We start from the raw sequence: 17,189 nt of genomic DNA on the forward strand, positions 1-17,189 counted from the left end.
TCTGGAGGAGTGAACTCATCTCTCATTCATTTAATCCTCTATTCATTCAGCCAGGAATTTGTTTTCCTACACATCCTTCTACTGTCCAGCCAGTTGAGGGAGGGTGGGCATGAAGCAACTCTCTTGAGGGCCCTTCCAGCAGGAGGGCACTAAGATTTCTATGCCAAGCTCTTGTTTCCTGGGGCCAGCTCTGCCTGCTACTGATCAAATCATGCCATTCCCGTAAGAGGAGCTTGGGAACGCAGTGTGTGGGGGGTGGATTTCTCAAGAACTGTCTCCTTGCTAGACTGACAGTCACATGCTGTATTCCCTAGACAAAGATTAGACCCAGGAAAAGGATGAAACAAGGGGGAGGATGTGGGGTTGCAGAAAACTGTGCAGGATGTTACAGTAACGGGAGGTGGGAGTGGGAAAACCTTTCCTTTTTGTTGTTTCAAGGTTTGCTAGAGCTTTTGCCTAATCATCTGTTTGAGCATCTTGAAAATAAGTATCTATTTCCATGATATCTATCAAAAACAGGCACCAGATTACACTACAAAGTTGACCTGCCATATTGCTATTAGAATTAAAACATGTAGCAGCCTACATTCAAAAGAAAGCTTTTCTGTTTCCCCAGCATAAAAAGCAGAGGGTATTTGTGATACACTTTGTTTTGTAGGTCTGCTGAATGAAAAAAATAATCAGGTAAAAAATTAGTACCTATATTTTCACAAACGGGCAAAATGCTTACAAATGCACTACATCGTTATTTTAGCTTCATTCTCCCCACCACATTCATTTATTCATTCAACAAACATTTGCTGAGCACCTACTCTTAATATGTGTAAGCACTTTCCTGGGTGCCAGGGCTTCCTTCAGCAGTGGACAAGGTAAACAAGATTCTGCCCTCCTGAATTCTGTCACCTGGCCAAAATAAACATTTAACAAGTACGCTGCTAGAATTTTACTTGAGGAAAAGGAATAATACATCTTACCTAGTATTTCTTCTGAATCTTTCTTAAACATATTTCTTGAATGCCCAGACTCCTTTAACTAAGAAGTTCTATCTTAAATCTCTCTCTTTCCATTGTTACATTCATTCCTTTCTTGGCTACAATGTGGAGAGTTCAGATTGCAACTGCTATCATTTCTGGGGGGAATGGGGGTGGGACTGTAACCCTGAGAATCCTTGCTTTTCAAACTACACATATATTTTCTCTGTAAATATTGTACCATCTAATTTGCGTCTTTGGATTTTGTTGATTAGCCATCAACATGTGATTTAAGGAATACTGCATATGAGATGCAGAAATCATGACTCAGTAAGTTATTATTTTAAAGCTCTATTTTGGGATTTATACAGACTTGTGTACAGTCTAGTTTGGCTTTCAATCTAATCTGCAACTATTACTAGGAGGCTTGTAGATCAAGTTCCATACCCATGTGTCTCTGGAATTCTACAGTGAGAAGCAAAAGTGCTCAGGAGTTAAGAGAAGCAAACGTCCGAAATTATCTCCACGCATTACCAAAAACCGTGGGCACCACGGCACGGGGAAAACTTACCAGGTACAATGAGCCAGTGACTGTTACTGAATTTCTTAAGATTACACTTTTCCCGACTACTGCAGACTGCTTCAGAATAGAAGAGGGTAAGTAAGCAGGGTGATTACAAGCAATCCTCCTCGGAAGTGAAACTCATTTACTTTTCTAAGTTTACCTCTATTTTGAATTATTTCAGACAACTCTCAAGCCATCAAGCCGACTGACTTTCAAAAAAATAAAAGATGCATTTCTTTACTTGTAAGTATTTGTCTTTGCAAAGGGCTCTCTGATATGGTAGCACAGAAGTTTGCACATTCTAAGGATCTGATGTTTTGCCCTCTTCGGGTATCCCGGCTGGAAGGACCTATGGTGAAAGGGCACCTAAGGTGAATGGACAGATTGTAGATGGGTGCACATAGGAAAATGTACAGCTCCTACAATATATTCTGAGGTAAGAGAGCATGCAAATCCATTCCCTATAATTTGAAAATCTCTCTTCTTTTTTTATTTTTTAGAGACAGGGTCTCACTCTGTCACCCAGGGTAGAATGCAATGGGATGATCATGGCTCACTGCAGCCTTGACTTCCTGGGCTCAGGTGATCCTCCCACCTCAAATTCCCAAGTAGCTGGACTACAAGTGCACACCACTATGCCCCGCTAACTGTTTTGCAGAGATGGGGTTTCACTATGTTGCTGAGGCTGGTCTCAAACTCCTGGGCTCAAGTGATAAATCCACATTGGCCTCCCAAAGTGTTGGGATTACAGGTGTGAGCCACCATGCCCAGCGTGAAAATCTCTTGTTGACTAGAATGCACTTGAAGACAAAAAGGAATTTAATAGGTTAACACTAGAATGTAATGCTATAATATTAATAATACTCTAAACCTTTCCTACACCAAGAAGACAACATTCAGAGAGATTTGAAACTTCTTTCAGCCCCAGTTTCCTTATCTGTAAATGGGGTGTTTTGTAATAAGATTATGCATATTAGTCCTCTTTCATTTTTAGAAAAAAAAAAAAAAAAAAAACCATACAAATGGGGGAATAAAAGAAGGCAAAAAGATAATGGAGAAACTTCCCAGTCTATTCAGGCCTGAATCCAAGAAGGGACAAGAAGGGCACTGGCTTTTCCTCGAAGTGAAGGAGGTAACTGTCCTACACACAATCTCCTCCCATAGATCTAGGGCTTTTCAGCCTCAGTCATTCTCAGGGGGAAAGGATGGGGACCTGCAACAACTTTCACTTAGGCTGCATCAATTTTAGTTCATATTAATAATTTTCAAGCACTTAAAACTGTAGCCAACACTCAAATTCATGGAGTGCTGGCTGTTTTTCTGGTGCTGCTTTAAGGGCTTTACATATAGTGTTCCATCGAATCCTTCTAATAACCCTATGAGATGGATACTATTTTTATTCTCATCATGCAATTATGCACATGAGGAAATGGAAACATAAGGAGGTTAATTAAAGGCACATAAAATGCATTCATAGGCTGAAGTTCACATTAAAAAGAGCAAATAACTAGACCATGGGGGTGAGAAAATATTTTCTGAATACTGGAAAACAACACACAGCCCCAGTCTTAGTCCATTGGCAACATGTTCAAGAAATAGCTTTAGTAGTCTGTTATCATACCTGCCCCTGCCCTGAAGGCATATCGGAGGGACCTGAGAGGGCATCAGGAGCCATTCTGCATTGAGATGTTCACAGGGACCTCTCCTCATTGCTTCTAAGTTCACTCTTGGGTGCCAGGTTTGAGGGTGCAGATTCTGATTAGGATATGTCCTGGGGAAGTGGCTTTTTCCTTCCTTTTAGTTCTCACCCTGATGTAACAAAATCTTTAAAACTGTGTCCCAGAACAACATGCAGGAAAGAATATGAACCTCTAAAAGAAAGGCCCAGTCATGGTACCAGTAGAGTCCAAGGCCCCCAGGTCAAGAACTCCTGCTCTCGAGCAGGGCTGGGAGTGGGGGCACGCTTTGCCTGTACCACTGCCCAGTGAAACCAGGCCTGCTTTGCAGTGCCTGTTAGCATGTCAACCAAGGATTACTTAGGCCACTTCAGGAATCCCAGGATCTAGTCATCCAAATGGGACCTTTGGGTCAGGAAGAAAATGGAATGGGCTAGATTTCTGAGGGTTTTCTAAAAATTGGAAAAAATCCAGTCAGGTGTACATATAAAGACCTACAGTATTTCCCTGAGAAAATGACATGTATCCTTTCCCCTGGGGTTAACTTCTAAAAGTTTTAGTTTAGAATTTGCATGTGTCTTTTCCATTAAACACAGAGTTATCTTTTGTAGTTCAAACTTATATGCACCTTTATTTCGTTGTCTCCTTTACATCTAAATACCTGGTTAAGATATGAGGCAAAGAGATGATCAGTGATTATATAGGAAAGAACGTGATTACAGTAAAAAATTGAATGACAAAGTTAATTCAGTTATTGCTTCTTGAAACTCTTTGTAGTATTCTACATGCCACACCAAGCTTTCTTAAAAATTCTGTACTCTTTGGGCTAATATCTTGGTATAAAACTGATAACACAACCAAGTCCAAACTAGTGAGGATAAATAAGTACGAGGAAACTCATTTTTAGAATTGGAGAGGAAAGGAAAAAACTCCTCAAGGTCAATTTTGACATCAACTATAAATTCATTTGGCCTTGTGAAATTATAAAGACTCATGTTCAAAATTGTTCCATGTGGTTGTTTGTATAATTTTCAGTAGTGACGAAATAATCTCTTTATTTGGGTTTACAGGTAATTTAATAGTAGAACAAAGTATCATTTGATTCAGTTGGTTCCAGATCACCATCCTAAAGTAGAAGTATATCAGATACTTTGTGTACGGGTGGGATTGGCTTTTGGAATGTCTTGGACCATCACAGAAAGCAGCATACTTTAAGTAAACAAGTTGAAACCCTCCCTACAAATAATGAATTTGAGGGTGTCCCACGACAATGAAGGAGGCCTTGAGAACAACAATAGGTTTGTTATTAGTAATTACAGAGCTACCTGAATTGGGCATATCATGAAAGAAGCACACAGAACATAGCTTTTAAAGAATTATGCTTTAATTGTCATTTTAAAAACAACAATTGTTTTTAAAAATTGTTTTAAAAATTGTTAAGATAATTTAAATGTTCAAAGTGTATGACACCTATTCTCTGCTTAGTGTTCACAGATTAATGAGGGTAAGGAACTGGGTTAATATTTGTGAAGTAATAGTTCTTGTAAAACATTATTTCTCATAAAAAAGAATAGAAAGCAAAGTTGAGAAGAAGTAGAGAAAGAACCAGTATAATATAATTACTGCCTCACTGGGCTTGGGTAGTGCCTTCAAATTCCTTTCGCATATATCTACCATTCCAATTGCCCTGTGAAATGGAAGATATAATTCCTTCTCACTTTGCCTATTTAATTGCAGAGTCTCCCTTAACACTGGTTTTTCTCAGTCTATAATGGGCTAGGAACTCTTGTATCATAAAAATATTCATTACTCCACTTTTGAGTTACCCATTCATTATTTCTTTTTAAAACATTAAACTTGTACTTTGTAATAGTTGCTTTCCCATTTATCCTATGTTTGCTCCTGAACCCCTCTTTATGGTCTTTTTTGTGACACATCTGATTCTGTTTTCTTGACAACCATCAGGAGGCTAGTAATCCCAAAACCCAAGGTAATCTTTTCCTAGGTCTCTTCCTCATTGGTGTCTGTGGCACCTGATACTGACTGCTGATCCTTCCTCTCCCTGATGGTCTCTCTGCACTATCCTGGTTTTTCTTCTATCTCTTAGACCCCTCCTTTCTTTTCCTCTATTTATTCATTCTTCATTCTCTTTCTTATCACTCATGTAAATATTTCCCAAGGTTTTGCTTTCCTTTTTTCTCTCAACAAAGACTTCTTTGAAGTTTACTCCCATATTTATGGCTTATAGTGTGGCCTCCTGGCCAAAGTGTTTGCTAGTCCTAATCTCAAGCATTCCTGCTGTGCCCCAGGACCCTGTTTGTAACTCAGTGTTAGTTGTTTCCACTGGGAACACCTGTGGTAGCTCATACTCGGCACTATATAAAATGGAATTCCATTCGATTCTTTTAAATGCTTTTCATCTTTACTTGATATCTTGGAGTTATTTTTGATAACTGCCTTTGTTGTAACTAACACTCAGCTCCCAGAGCTGTCTATCCTCATCCACAAAATCTGTTGCACCTGGATCCTCCCCAGTCCTCCTATTACGGCCCCCTTCAGGTCACCAATAGTGTGAAATACTGACAGAGCTGTCTGGACCCTCTCCTTCCTCCAGTTGCTCCTTCTCACATCCAGACTGCCAAATTAGATCTTCCCAAAGTCTTGCTCATGGCAGGCCCTACTTAATACCCTTCCACAGCTCTGTAACAGAGTGCAAATCCCTCATACCTAGTCCTAATGCCTCATTTCCAGTCTTTCAAAAGAGCTCAAATGGAGCCATGTCTAATAAACCTAACTAGATATTACTGTTAACTGGATTAAAATATACTTTACAAACTTTCTAAATTCTCAGATACTGGTGATGTGAGGATATATATTGTTTTAAGATTCTTGGTGGTAGGGTCTGTTTTTCTCCACCTTTGTGTCCTCACAGAACTCACTGTAGTGACAGGCACAAAAGATATATGCTATACATACTTGAGAGTGAATCAATGTTCCGGTGGGTCTCTGTGTATGGGGACATATCTTTAACCATTCTGCATGGAAGTTGTTTGTGAATGTTATTTGATCTTCTCTACAAGACTCTAAGTCTCTGAGCCTAGGCTCCAGTTTATAAAACTGCATCCTGCACAGTACTTAGCCTGTGGTCCTCCACATTGAAAGCATCCACTATATTGATGGATGAATAGTCCTGACTCCTTTCTGTTCAGAGAACATTAAGTTTGTCCAGAAGCAGACTTAGTAACAGGCAGCATAAATGGTGGGAGAAAGGGCAGGGCTCTGTTTCTGACTCTGTCACTCATTATGCTGGGAAACTTTCGTTATGACACTTGTGTTATTTGGGCCTCAGTTTTCTCAAGTGTACAATAATGGGTATAGACCAGGTAACCTTTAATCTTGCAGCACTGATAAAAAGTTAGAACTGGTACACACATTCCTCAGAGAGAACAAATGATTCAGAGGCAGAAGAAAAGCAAAAAAGATAGCAAAAAAAAAAAAAAAAAAAAAAACAAAGGATTCTGGTGATGAAGTAATAAGGTACGTGATTACGGTACCTAGTGTGAGGTGACTGGTGGAAAGATCCGACTTGATATTTCCTTAAAGCAAGAAGTCCTTAAAGAATCCTCATGCCTGCTCTCAATCAATTCTAAATGATCCAACTCTAAGGGCAGTAGTGCATGTGGCCTCTTTTATTTTAAGTGAGGATGTGAGAAGTCTTGACAGATATGGAGAAGCACTAATTTTATATAATGAAATTTGCCATGAACAGAGGAAGCACACATGAAACTGTCACTAGCAGCTGTAGATAAGAATTAAAGATGTATTCCTGCATGGGATGAGATGGCAAGATGAAGAACAGAACCCTGAAAATCAGCATTGGGCCCCAACAATTACATGTGGATAATCATTTCTACGCACTGTTTGGGAGAGCAATATAACACAGTGTAACTTGAGCCAATGGGCATTGAGAACAGAGTTGCCAAGGGACCTGGGAGGATTTCATAAGAGGACAGATTGTTAGAGTCTGGAGGGGCCACAAATCAATGACAAAGTTCCAGCATGACACCTGTAGGTGACTCTGGCTCCATGAATGAACTTTTCTCAACAATTATTCTGAGCCAGGTGTGGTGGCTCATGCCTGTAATCCCAGCACTTTGGGAGACTGAGGCAGACGGCTCGCTTGAGCTCAGGATTTGAGACCAGCCTGGGCAACACGAGAAAACCTCGTCTCTATAAAACAAACAAACAAACAAAACCCCAAAAAACTAGCTGGATGTGGTGGCACGCGTCTGTGTTCCCAGCTACTCAGGAGGCTGGGTGGGAGGACTGCTTGAGCCCGGGAGACAGAGGTGGCAGTGAGCTGAGATTGCACCACTGTACTCCAGCCTGTGCAACAGAGCCAGACCCTGTTTAAACAAAAAAGAAAAATAAAAAGAAAATTTATTTTGTGATTTACTGATCAAAATCATCACTGGGTCCTTCAGAATACTTTCTTTTTTTTTTTTTCTTGAGATGCCGTCTTGCTCTGTCACTAAGCTAGAGTGCAGTGGTGCAATCTCAGCTCACTGCAACCTCTGCCTCATGGGTTCAAGCGATTCTCCTACCTCAGCCTCCCAAGTAGCTGGGACTAGAGGCACATGCCACCATGCCCAGCTAATTTTTCTATTTTTAGTAGAGACATCTACTGAACAAACATTTTACCATTTGGCCAGGATGGTCTCGATCTCTTGACCTCGTGATCTGCCCACCTTGGTCTCCCAAAGTGTGGGGATTACAGGCGTGAGCCACCGCGCCTGGCCCTCTCAGAATACTTTCTTACTTCGACTGGCTGTGTGGAAGGAAGGGTTCTTTTGCCTATTAGAAAATAAGTAGATGTTTTGCTTTATTATATATTTGGAAAGCAAATGTCTCTAAAATGGATATAGGATTCAGCTCAGCTGAATTATAACAACAGGCAATGTTACCCAAATACAAATCTTCCCATGATTAAAATGAGGCAAAGTATAAAGAAGGCCTCAGTGTCATAACTGAACTGTTCTGTTTGCTGAAAACTCTGCGCTCTCTTTGTGCCTCTATGGTTTTGCTTCTTTCTGTTCCTTCTGCCTGGAATGCCATTACTTCTACCTTCTACTTTACAAATGCCCACTCCTTTATGATCCAGTTTAATGTCACTTTTGGTGTGGTGCTCTTTCCACTGCAACAGATTCTTTCCTCGGAGGCTCTGTAGCATTTTGTGCATACTGGAACACTCTAATTCTGCATTTATATTTACCCCGTTATGTTCCAAAGTGTGGGGATGGGGTCTTACTCCTATCTTCATCCCTAATCTTAGCTGAGGACTTGGTGCAGAATGAGGGATCTGATATTTGATCAATGACTGGATTGATGACTAAATGAATGAATGAATAAGAACGACTACCAGAAATTACTGCATTAAGTGACTATGGAAGAAACCCAATTAAATTGGTATTGTAGGGAAATAATAAGTTTTATAAAAAGAGGGCTAATTTTAAAAATAGAGGTAGATTAAGATACAAAGTTTCAAGACCTGTGCTTTTTAAAAATAAGCGTGTCCCCAAATGTACAAAGCGGAAACTCTGGGAAATTAGAGCAAATAAAAAAAACGAACTGGCCTTCCAATGTATAAGTGCTGGACTAAGCACTAGAATCTCTAAATAAAGGGTATAAAAGGTAACAAAAAAGTTCCAAAGAGATTATATATCAGTTAACTAAGAGGCAGAAAGGTGACTTTTTAAAAAGGGAAAGACTATCTTTAATGACATGAAATCCACACTTAACAGATGAGGGGCTTACTTGGCAATGAAATGACAGAAAAACAGTTTAAGTGAAAAGATAAATATATAATTCCTTACAGGACATAGAATAAAGCAGAATTCAGAACACTCTGGGGGCAACGAGAGCACTTAGTTATACCAAAGACGCTCTATTACTGCTTAACTGATATGGAATTTATTAGAAAATTAATAACAAGCCATTGGATAGTAACTGTCTGTGGTTGTTATTCCATTCCATTTTGGCTATATTTTCTCTGCAAATTAGTGTGACCCTAAAATGTTTTCAGGATTGTCCAACTTGTCCTAAATTCCATAAATAAACTCTTTCAGAGGATGCTGTTTTTTGCCATGTCTCTATTACGGTTCTTCACAGATGGACCATTTTTGTCCTTCCAAAGTCTAAGAATAACTCTTTCAGTTATCAAGACATACCAAAATCCAGTTCAGCTGCTCCTGTGGGATTCCAGTTAGTTTAGACACATCTGCTGAGATACATGCATTTGAATCCAAATGAAGCTTTTGTTTGATTATACATTTTGAACATTTATGGAGGTTTTCTGGGGCCAAAATGTTTTTCATTTTTTGGCAAACCAAACAGAGATCTTCAGTTATAAACACTGCCTTCTGAGCACCTCCAACAGAAATCCAATCTTTTCATGTGAACAGGTGCCTCAGGAAGTTTTTGGAAGGTTTTACACTGAATCAGCTTTCCGATTGGAAACTTTCTGAACATGCAGTCAAATTTGCCAGAGACCTTCAAACTTGCTTGAGCAGTTTTCACTCATACAGACATACATTCACACATAGAGACAGCCCAAGTAAAAGCAAATCAGAGCCCTGGAAAACTGAAGTATCTTTCTTAAAGGTTAAATATCATATGCAACCAAACAGAACAAAAAGAAATACACAACAGGAGACAGAATGAACAGATAGCAAGAGGTTCTTCATTGAGCGTGTCTCCCTTAAAGCCTTACCTAGAGTTTAAGCTATATATCCTTTCAGTAAAGTTTTTTATTTCATTTGGTTTCAAATATATACTCAAGCATTCGCAGTTTTAAACACGGCACCATAGAGTATTGATACTAACTCCTTTCACTCACAAACCCGTTCAAACTGTTATTTTGAAACACTCCCTTCTCTAACACAAATGGGTAAACCAGATTTAAATGTAAAGGAAGAAAAAAAAATACTCTTTAAGTCAGGGGTTCTTTAGCAAAGCCCTCATCTTACCTGATTCCCTATAACTTTCACTTTCCAGTTTGAATACAGCATAGACTAAAAAGTTGTTATAGAGTAAAATAACTTTTTAAGCCTTAAGCCTATAAGTTTTTACAGAGTAAAATCACTCCCCCAGTGGGCATGCCTGGAATTCAAAGGGAAATCTGCTTTCAAGTTGTTCTTATGGCCTTGAACCAGATGCTCTAAGGTGGCCAGAAACCTTTGTCTACACCCACTTAGCAGATTTCTGGCTCGTTATCAGGGACTAAAAGGTTTATTCGCAGAAATGAATAATTTCCTTCAAAATATCCCTTACCCTATTTACATGCTTGCATATTCCTTCCATTTTGTTTTCCCCCTACAGCTTTACTAAGGGAATTAATTATCTGGAAGAACAGGAACATACAGTAAGTACATCTGAGTTACAGGATGAGACACAGTATGTCATCTATTAGGCCTGGCTAAGACCAGCAGCTGATGCTAAATGGGAAGGAACATGCACCAAATGTTTTTTAATCACAAAGTTAGTAATTAATTGCTCTTTAAAATACATTTTATGCTTCTTTCTGTCTGTGTACACGAAATGCACAGTTATTACATGCCAAAAATTACAACATTATGGTTTAAATGTGACTGGCACGGAAGTCCGGAAATCAGAGTTAATGTTCCCACAGCAACTTTAATTCTGTCCGTGTGCACATGTAGAGCTATAATAGTCTTCCGTTCCAGGATAATACGTATAGACGGTTTTGGGAGGGAAGCTAAAGACCCATATCCTCAACTGTAGTTACAGGAAAAAAAATCAAAGGATAAAAGCTGTGCTCCTTTCCACATACGTGGATAAAAACAATGTCCCCACGCCCAGTGTTGTGTAATCAGGGAATGAAAGAATCTGCTGTGATGCCAGCACTCAAGGGGACAGTTTCTGTTGCTGTGGGAACCTGAACTTTGCATTTCCTGACTTTGGGGTAATTAAAATGTCAGCCTTAATGTGGCATTAATGGAGTTTGCCATAAAAATTCTCTGTTTTGTTCTCTAAAAAATTGCTTAAAAGTTCAAAATGAGCCAGCGTACTAAAAATTTTAATCACAGAGACTTGGGCGGGTGAAGCAAATGGTTGGGAGGGGGAGGCCAAGGAAGGTGGATGGCAAGAGTTGGAAAAGGAAGAGCCCACTGGCCTCTGTGAGTGTCCAGCCCCAGCAGAGTGATGCTACCCACAGAGCTAAAGTTAAACCCACCCACACAACAGTTTGGAAATGTGTAAAGGTTCAATGAAAAATAAATAAAAACTGTTCATGCGTAAGTGCATCCTGGCAAGGACACAAAAAATGAGACAGTCTGATGAGGCCAGTGTAAAACATGGGAAGGTAAGTCACCACGGATATCAGCTTCCAACAAAAGAAAGACATCAGAATAGGTGGATCTACAGCAGAAGTAGGGAGGACGGCCACAGGGAGGAAAATCACTTCTTTCAATGGGAGCCTTATTTGGGGGAAAACAAAATGGAAGAAATATGCAAGTAAAAGTTCTGGTCGCGTCTATCACATGTATATGACTGTGATGTGCTACAGCTTGATAGCTGTCAAGAAAGGTTTTTCATATGGAGAGCTTCGTCTGCTTTACTGACTTGGTTTAGTCCTGCTTAAGCATTTAAAGGGAGCACTTGGCTCAGCTCATACTCAGCTTGCTTAGTGGGTAACTGCTCTATCAAACACCTAGGGTGTTTTTTACCCTTCAGATTCCATAACTCATCTTAATGCCTTCCATTATCACCATGTGAATTTGCTTACCATTAGATTTTTAGCAATGGTGAAGAGGTGATAAGCTAGGGGGTAATGGGGAATATCGCTAAAAGGAAATTGTGTTAGTAGGCGCACTGCAAAGCAACATACATTTTAGCAGCAATATTAACCTCATCATCTCACAAAAGAAAGCATATCTCAACTATATTTCTTCTTGTTTTGAATACCACTGGGATCTTTTGCCGAATTTGAAGAGGCTCAGGAGGTTAAATAGCCAACTGACAATTTAGGGGGTCAGACTTGTCATCTTTGCTGTAAAACACAGCCTGTGTCCTTCATATGCAAAAAAGATGGTGGCTTACCCACCCATGTCAGTTCATATGCAAAGCTGACTTTTCTTTTGTGGCGATGCTTTATCCATCATGTTTTACAACCCAGTCACCAATATGAGTAGTTGCACATTTTCAAGATGCCTGTTCAGAGCCAGGAATGCCATCTTTGGGCTCAGAACAGAGAATTCCAATAAGAAATGCTCTCACAATGAGAGCAAATCCATAAACACCCCTCGGTACCCAAATGAGTTAACCACAAGCGAGTCTTTCAACTACCTGGGTGTCAACTTTCTCAGTTTTCTCATCTGTAAATTGGGAAGGATCACACTGACAGGAAATGGGCATTAAATCATGACTAAGAATAATTTTGCTAAACACATGACAAATAAAAAGGTGCTATAAAAATTCAGGCACTTGTGAAAGCTTGGAACACCACACATTGGTGGAATGTTTCTGAAGTTAAAGAGACTAACAAGTCAAGGGCACTATTTTTAAATGCCCCAAATCTGTTAGTTCTAAATAGGAACTGAATATTTTACCTTAAAGAAATTAGGCTTTTAAATTAATCTATGGTAAGAATGACATTTGAAAGTAAAAAAAAAAAATCCTCTTGAATGCAAGAAGAGCATCCAAAAATTTTAACAGCTTAAAATAAACCTTTTTCCTGTCTTCTCTCAAGCAATCTCCAAATGGACAGATTTCTGTGAATCTTTCCTAAAAACAATTTTCTTCTAAGTGTAGGCTCAAATCAGGACAAACTACAATCCAAATATATTTGGAGAAAAGTATAATCAATTTAAACAACAGGTTGGAACACAGAAGACTTACACATCTTAATGGCAAAATCAAAGTGACTGTCTAAAAACAGCTGGAGATCAGGTTTCTCCTTCTGGTTTGTTTTTCCAACTGAGCTCACATCCACTGGCTTCCCCAGGGCCACCAAGGAGATGTATGGTGACACCATACTTGCGCTGTTCCTGAAGCTTACTTCACGCCAATGCTAAGGCCTGGCCAGAGGATGCTTATGATAACACACAATAAGTGAGGCCCAATGCTTTTTCTATTCACAAAACATTCATTTTTGCTGTAACAGAAGATTTCTGGGCTAAGGCAATTCTATGTAATCCATACCCATAAGGTGTGGCAGAAAGCCAGGTAATGAAGACCTGCATGTAGAAACTCCAGGCCCTTCACCACAGGAACGGGCTATTTTCCTGGTGGGAAGGGACAGTGTGCACATGCCTATGGGCACTGTGCCACTCTACTTTCCAATTCTTTCTGTCATTACTATTACACTGAAGATTGCCAGGCAAGAAGGTCCGAGGATGTGACTATTAGGAAGGTCCTCAGGACACAGTCCCTGCTTCTGCCCCCTGGTTTCTCTATAGAAGCCTCAACTTCGACTGTTCACATCACATAGGCCACAGAGATTTGGCTCACGTTACTTCCCTTTTCATTTTCTAGTGACGGCTAGAATATGGTCTTAGCCCAATCTTAAATAGAACAAGCTCTCTTCACCCCAATCCTGCCCCCAGCTCATTTCCCTCTCTTTAGAGACTATCATGATGAAGCAAGTAGAGAATGGAATCTCCTGGACCATTCTGTCTCTTGCCTTCTTTGCAGAATTTTACATTTGTTCTGTCAGAAAAATAACAATAAAACATTTAGAATCTCATTTCCTAATAATTTTTGTCTTTGTGGACAAAACTTTGTTTTTGAAATAAAACTTTGCGGGTCTTATGTTACTCATTTTAAAGAAGAATATGCCAGTTATTTGCATGTTACCAGACATCCTTTATGGAGATCAGTTCAGAAGAGTTGTTGGGTATGTTAAGACTAAAAGGAATACTCTTTTGGATTCGACTCCAAAGTTATTTCATTCCTTTCCATTGTCAACACACATGTTTCTTTTTCTCTGAAGTATTGGGTTACATTTCAGAAAAAGAAAAAAACCTCCTAAACGTGATTTATCAACTTGCTTAAAATAGAATTAGAAGAAGTGACTCCCAGATTAGTGGGAAGATGGCAAAAATAAACAGCAAAGAAGTGATTTCAATAGCGACGATCTCATTAAGCTGCCCATTTCCAAATTTAGCCCTTAGGCAGTTTTTTTAATTAAAAAATATTTTTAACCTGGATTCTCATTGGCTGTGTGAAGTCTGGGTGGCTTCTGAATTCTTGGAAGCCATTCTCTTTTCTTCTGTAAATTTATGCTATCCTTTAACCACTTCAAAATAAATTAAAAACTGGAAAGACAGAAATTCAGCCAAGCTACATGAGACTCCAATAACTAATGCAAATCTGACTTGTGTTATGTAATTTCAAAATGGATGTTTCCTTGTGTCTAACTGGCCTTCTGAGGTCCACATTTGGTTGTTCAATTTAGTAATTGTGGAAGTGCCGTTATCCAGATCAAGAGTAAATGGATACCAGCAACAAAACTTCTTTTTCTGAGTTAGTGTTATGAAAAGAACGTGGTTTATGTAATTAATCAGCCTTTTAAGGCCAAATAGCATGTCATCTGGCTTTTAAATACACTCTAGCTTTGAAAACTTATAGATAGTGGCTGAATGAAAATGGTGGCACATGACTTTTGGCTGCTTTAGAAGACCAAATGCAAAGGGCTTGCTCTGAAAGTAGAAAAGCCAGAACCCAGGGGAGAAGCACTACTCCAAGCACTGCAAAGACACCATCACCTTAGTGGTGTACTCACAATCAGATGACCCGGTGTGAGCGTGAGAGTTTGTCAGTGAATGTGTTGAGTGGATGAGGGCTGGGTCTGGAGACAAAACAGCTTCAAAGTTCAGGCAGGGAAGGCCCGGCTTGGCGCTGGATCCACCCGGCTGAGTAATCTCATTCTCCTCAGATGCCTTCTGGTTTTCAGCTGTCTTGGGTTTCTTCCTGAAAATAAACAAAGGGCCCTTTGAAGGAACTGACTGCATATTTGGGAAAAGGCATTTTTAGAATCTGTTAAAGATAACTTGATTTTTTTTTTCTGAAGGGGGATGGGAGGGAGTCCAGTATGTCCCTTGTTTTAAAACAAGCTGATTCTTGTTTTTTTTCCCTCCAGTAATGGCCTAACTGGGAACACATGAAAGCATATGGGCCAAGCAAACAGCACCACATTTGGACTCTGTTGGCTGCATAAAAAGACCCTGTCCCAGAACTTTAGACAGCTTGAGCTACGTATGGCTGACATTATCCAAGAAAGCATCCCTCTTCCCCCCTTAGGAGTTTTAACATGGTCTGGAAAAATACTAGTGGAAGTTTTACCGTTCTAGCATTTGTCAGGAAGCTTAGAGACAGGACTCGTGGAGTAATGGGAGGAGCACTGGACTGGGAGTCAGGAGACTTGAGCTACGGTACTAGCTGTGCCTCTAACTTGCTGTGTGGCCTTGGGCACCTCACTTCACCTCTCTGGGCTTCAGTTTCCTCATCTGTAAAATAAAGGGCTTGGATTAGAAGGCCTTAAAGGTTCCTTCCAACTTTAAATTTCTACTCATGGAATACATTAAGGAACACTCAACTTTCTTGCTCTTATTTAGATTTTATTTTAAATAAAATTTCAAATCACAATTTAAATTTGCAGCCTGTATGTACAGATGAGGGGGTAGTGATGGGAGGTTTCTGTTAGAGTAGCAAGCGAAAAGTGAAAAGAAGAGCTTAGATTCTAGTAGCTAAAGAGGGAAGGTGTCATGCAGAGATTTTTCTACTCCAACTCTTTACTCATCCTACGCCTAAGATTTTTGATTTGGTGCATCGTCCTGGAGTTTAGGGTGTGATTGTGTGTTTGGGACATGAGGAAGAGAAGGGTGAAGGGAATTAGAAAGTAATTGTTACTAATTGTTATATGGGGTCAGGAATAGGAAGTAAAACAGCACAGCTATCAGTCAGCTCAGGTCTCCTCTCCCCAGGACAATGCAACTGATACGAAATTAACAAATACTTGGCTTATACTACATGGAAACCAGACCACAGCCAAACTGGTTTATTAGTAATAGTTCCTGAACATTTCTCCAATTCCCTTGGATTTGCGTCTTTTTCTATCATTATGTGGACAGTGACCAGAAAAAGCATTTATTTTATTTGTAGAAGACTATGTGTGGCACAGAATTTGTTGTAAGTAGATTTGTTTCCATGTTTCCCTTGTTTCTATGAGCATGGTAATGGACTTGTTATGCAGAATATTTTGTATTTAAATTTGTTGTGCTGGGTAGTTAAATCTGCCCTCGCAGAATATGGTGTTATGATTAGTATGCTGTGTTTTCAGTCCAACAGGTTGTGAAATAAAATCTGTTTCTTCAGAGGGCAGGAGGCAGAGATGGCATGGTAAAGATTAGAATAGAGGGGAGGCTTTCAGACATCTTTTTCAGTATGGAGGAAGCCAATACAAGAGAAGCAACAAATTATAAGATCTTATCAATTGATTTTTGAATGGTGACTATGGGAGTAACCCCCAAATCTTGAGTGTCTACATGGACCCTGAAGGAGCTGGTATTCTGATTTTCAGTTTAAAGATGTAGCCAAGATCAAAGTTGCTAAAGCCCAACTCCTTTATTAAAACCAATGCTTTCTCTAAGGCCCATATCTCTATCACTGTTGTCTACCACCGGGTTGGAAACCTCAGGGTCACTATACACCTTCCTCTGCCTTCAAGCCAATATAACAGTAAGTTCTTACAGTTCTGCTTCCTTCATATTTTTTCTCACATCTGTGTTTCCATTCCAATTTCACTGCAATCACCTTACCACTTTTTATCTAGCTGATGGTTTACTAATAACTGGCTCTCCATCCTCCTTCAGTCCTCTAGTCCTGTTTCTTTGCATTCACTAAATCTAAGATGACTACATTAGCCTGGCATTCGAGGTCAGTTCTGTATCTCTTCTAACT

The 17,189-nt window shown here is 39.6% G+C and overlaps 1 protein-coding gene and 1 long non-coding RNA gene across 23 annotated transcripts in view; one reads left to right on the plus strand and one right to left on the minus strand.

Annotated features, from left to right (window-relative positions):
* The window catches only part of ZBTB20 (zinc finger and BTB domain containing 20), an 833,136-nt gene that overhangs the window by 49,604 nt on the left and 766,343 nt on the right, over positions 1–17,189 (minus strand). For 20 of the 22 annotated variants that reach the window (XM_063630087.1, XM_063630085.1, XM_063630084.1 and 17 more), the window contains one exon: positions 15,013–15,200. In XM_063630087.1, coding sequence (XP_063486157.1) covers positions 15,013–15,200 — 188 coding nt within the window. Of the gene's footprint in view, positions 1–15,012; positions 15,201–15,572; positions 15,737–17,189 lie in introns of all 22 variants that reach the window. The other 2 variants (XM_063630099.1, XM_055260446.2) reach the window with 1 other exon arrangement.
* LOC129471624 (uncharacterized) overlaps positions 1–17,189 on the plus strand; it is a 34,791-nt gene that overhangs the window by 13,726 nt on the left and 3,876 nt on the right. The window contains exons 3-4 of the long non-coding RNA XR_008653668.2: positions 1,443–1,628; positions 1,718–1,779. This is a non-coding gene — a long non-coding RNA (uncharacterized lncRNA). The remainder of the gene's footprint in view (positions 1–1,442; positions 1,629–1,717; positions 1,780–17,189) is intronic.

This window comes from Symphalangus syndactylus, chromosome 21, assembly GCF_028878055.3.
Source record: "Symphalangus syndactylus isolate Jambi chromosome 21, NHGRI_mSymSyn1-v2.1_pri, whole genome shotgun sequence".
In the NCBI taxonomy this organism is placed as follows: Eukaryota; Metazoa; Chordata; class Mammalia; order Primates; family Hylobatidae; genus Symphalangus; species Symphalangus syndactylus.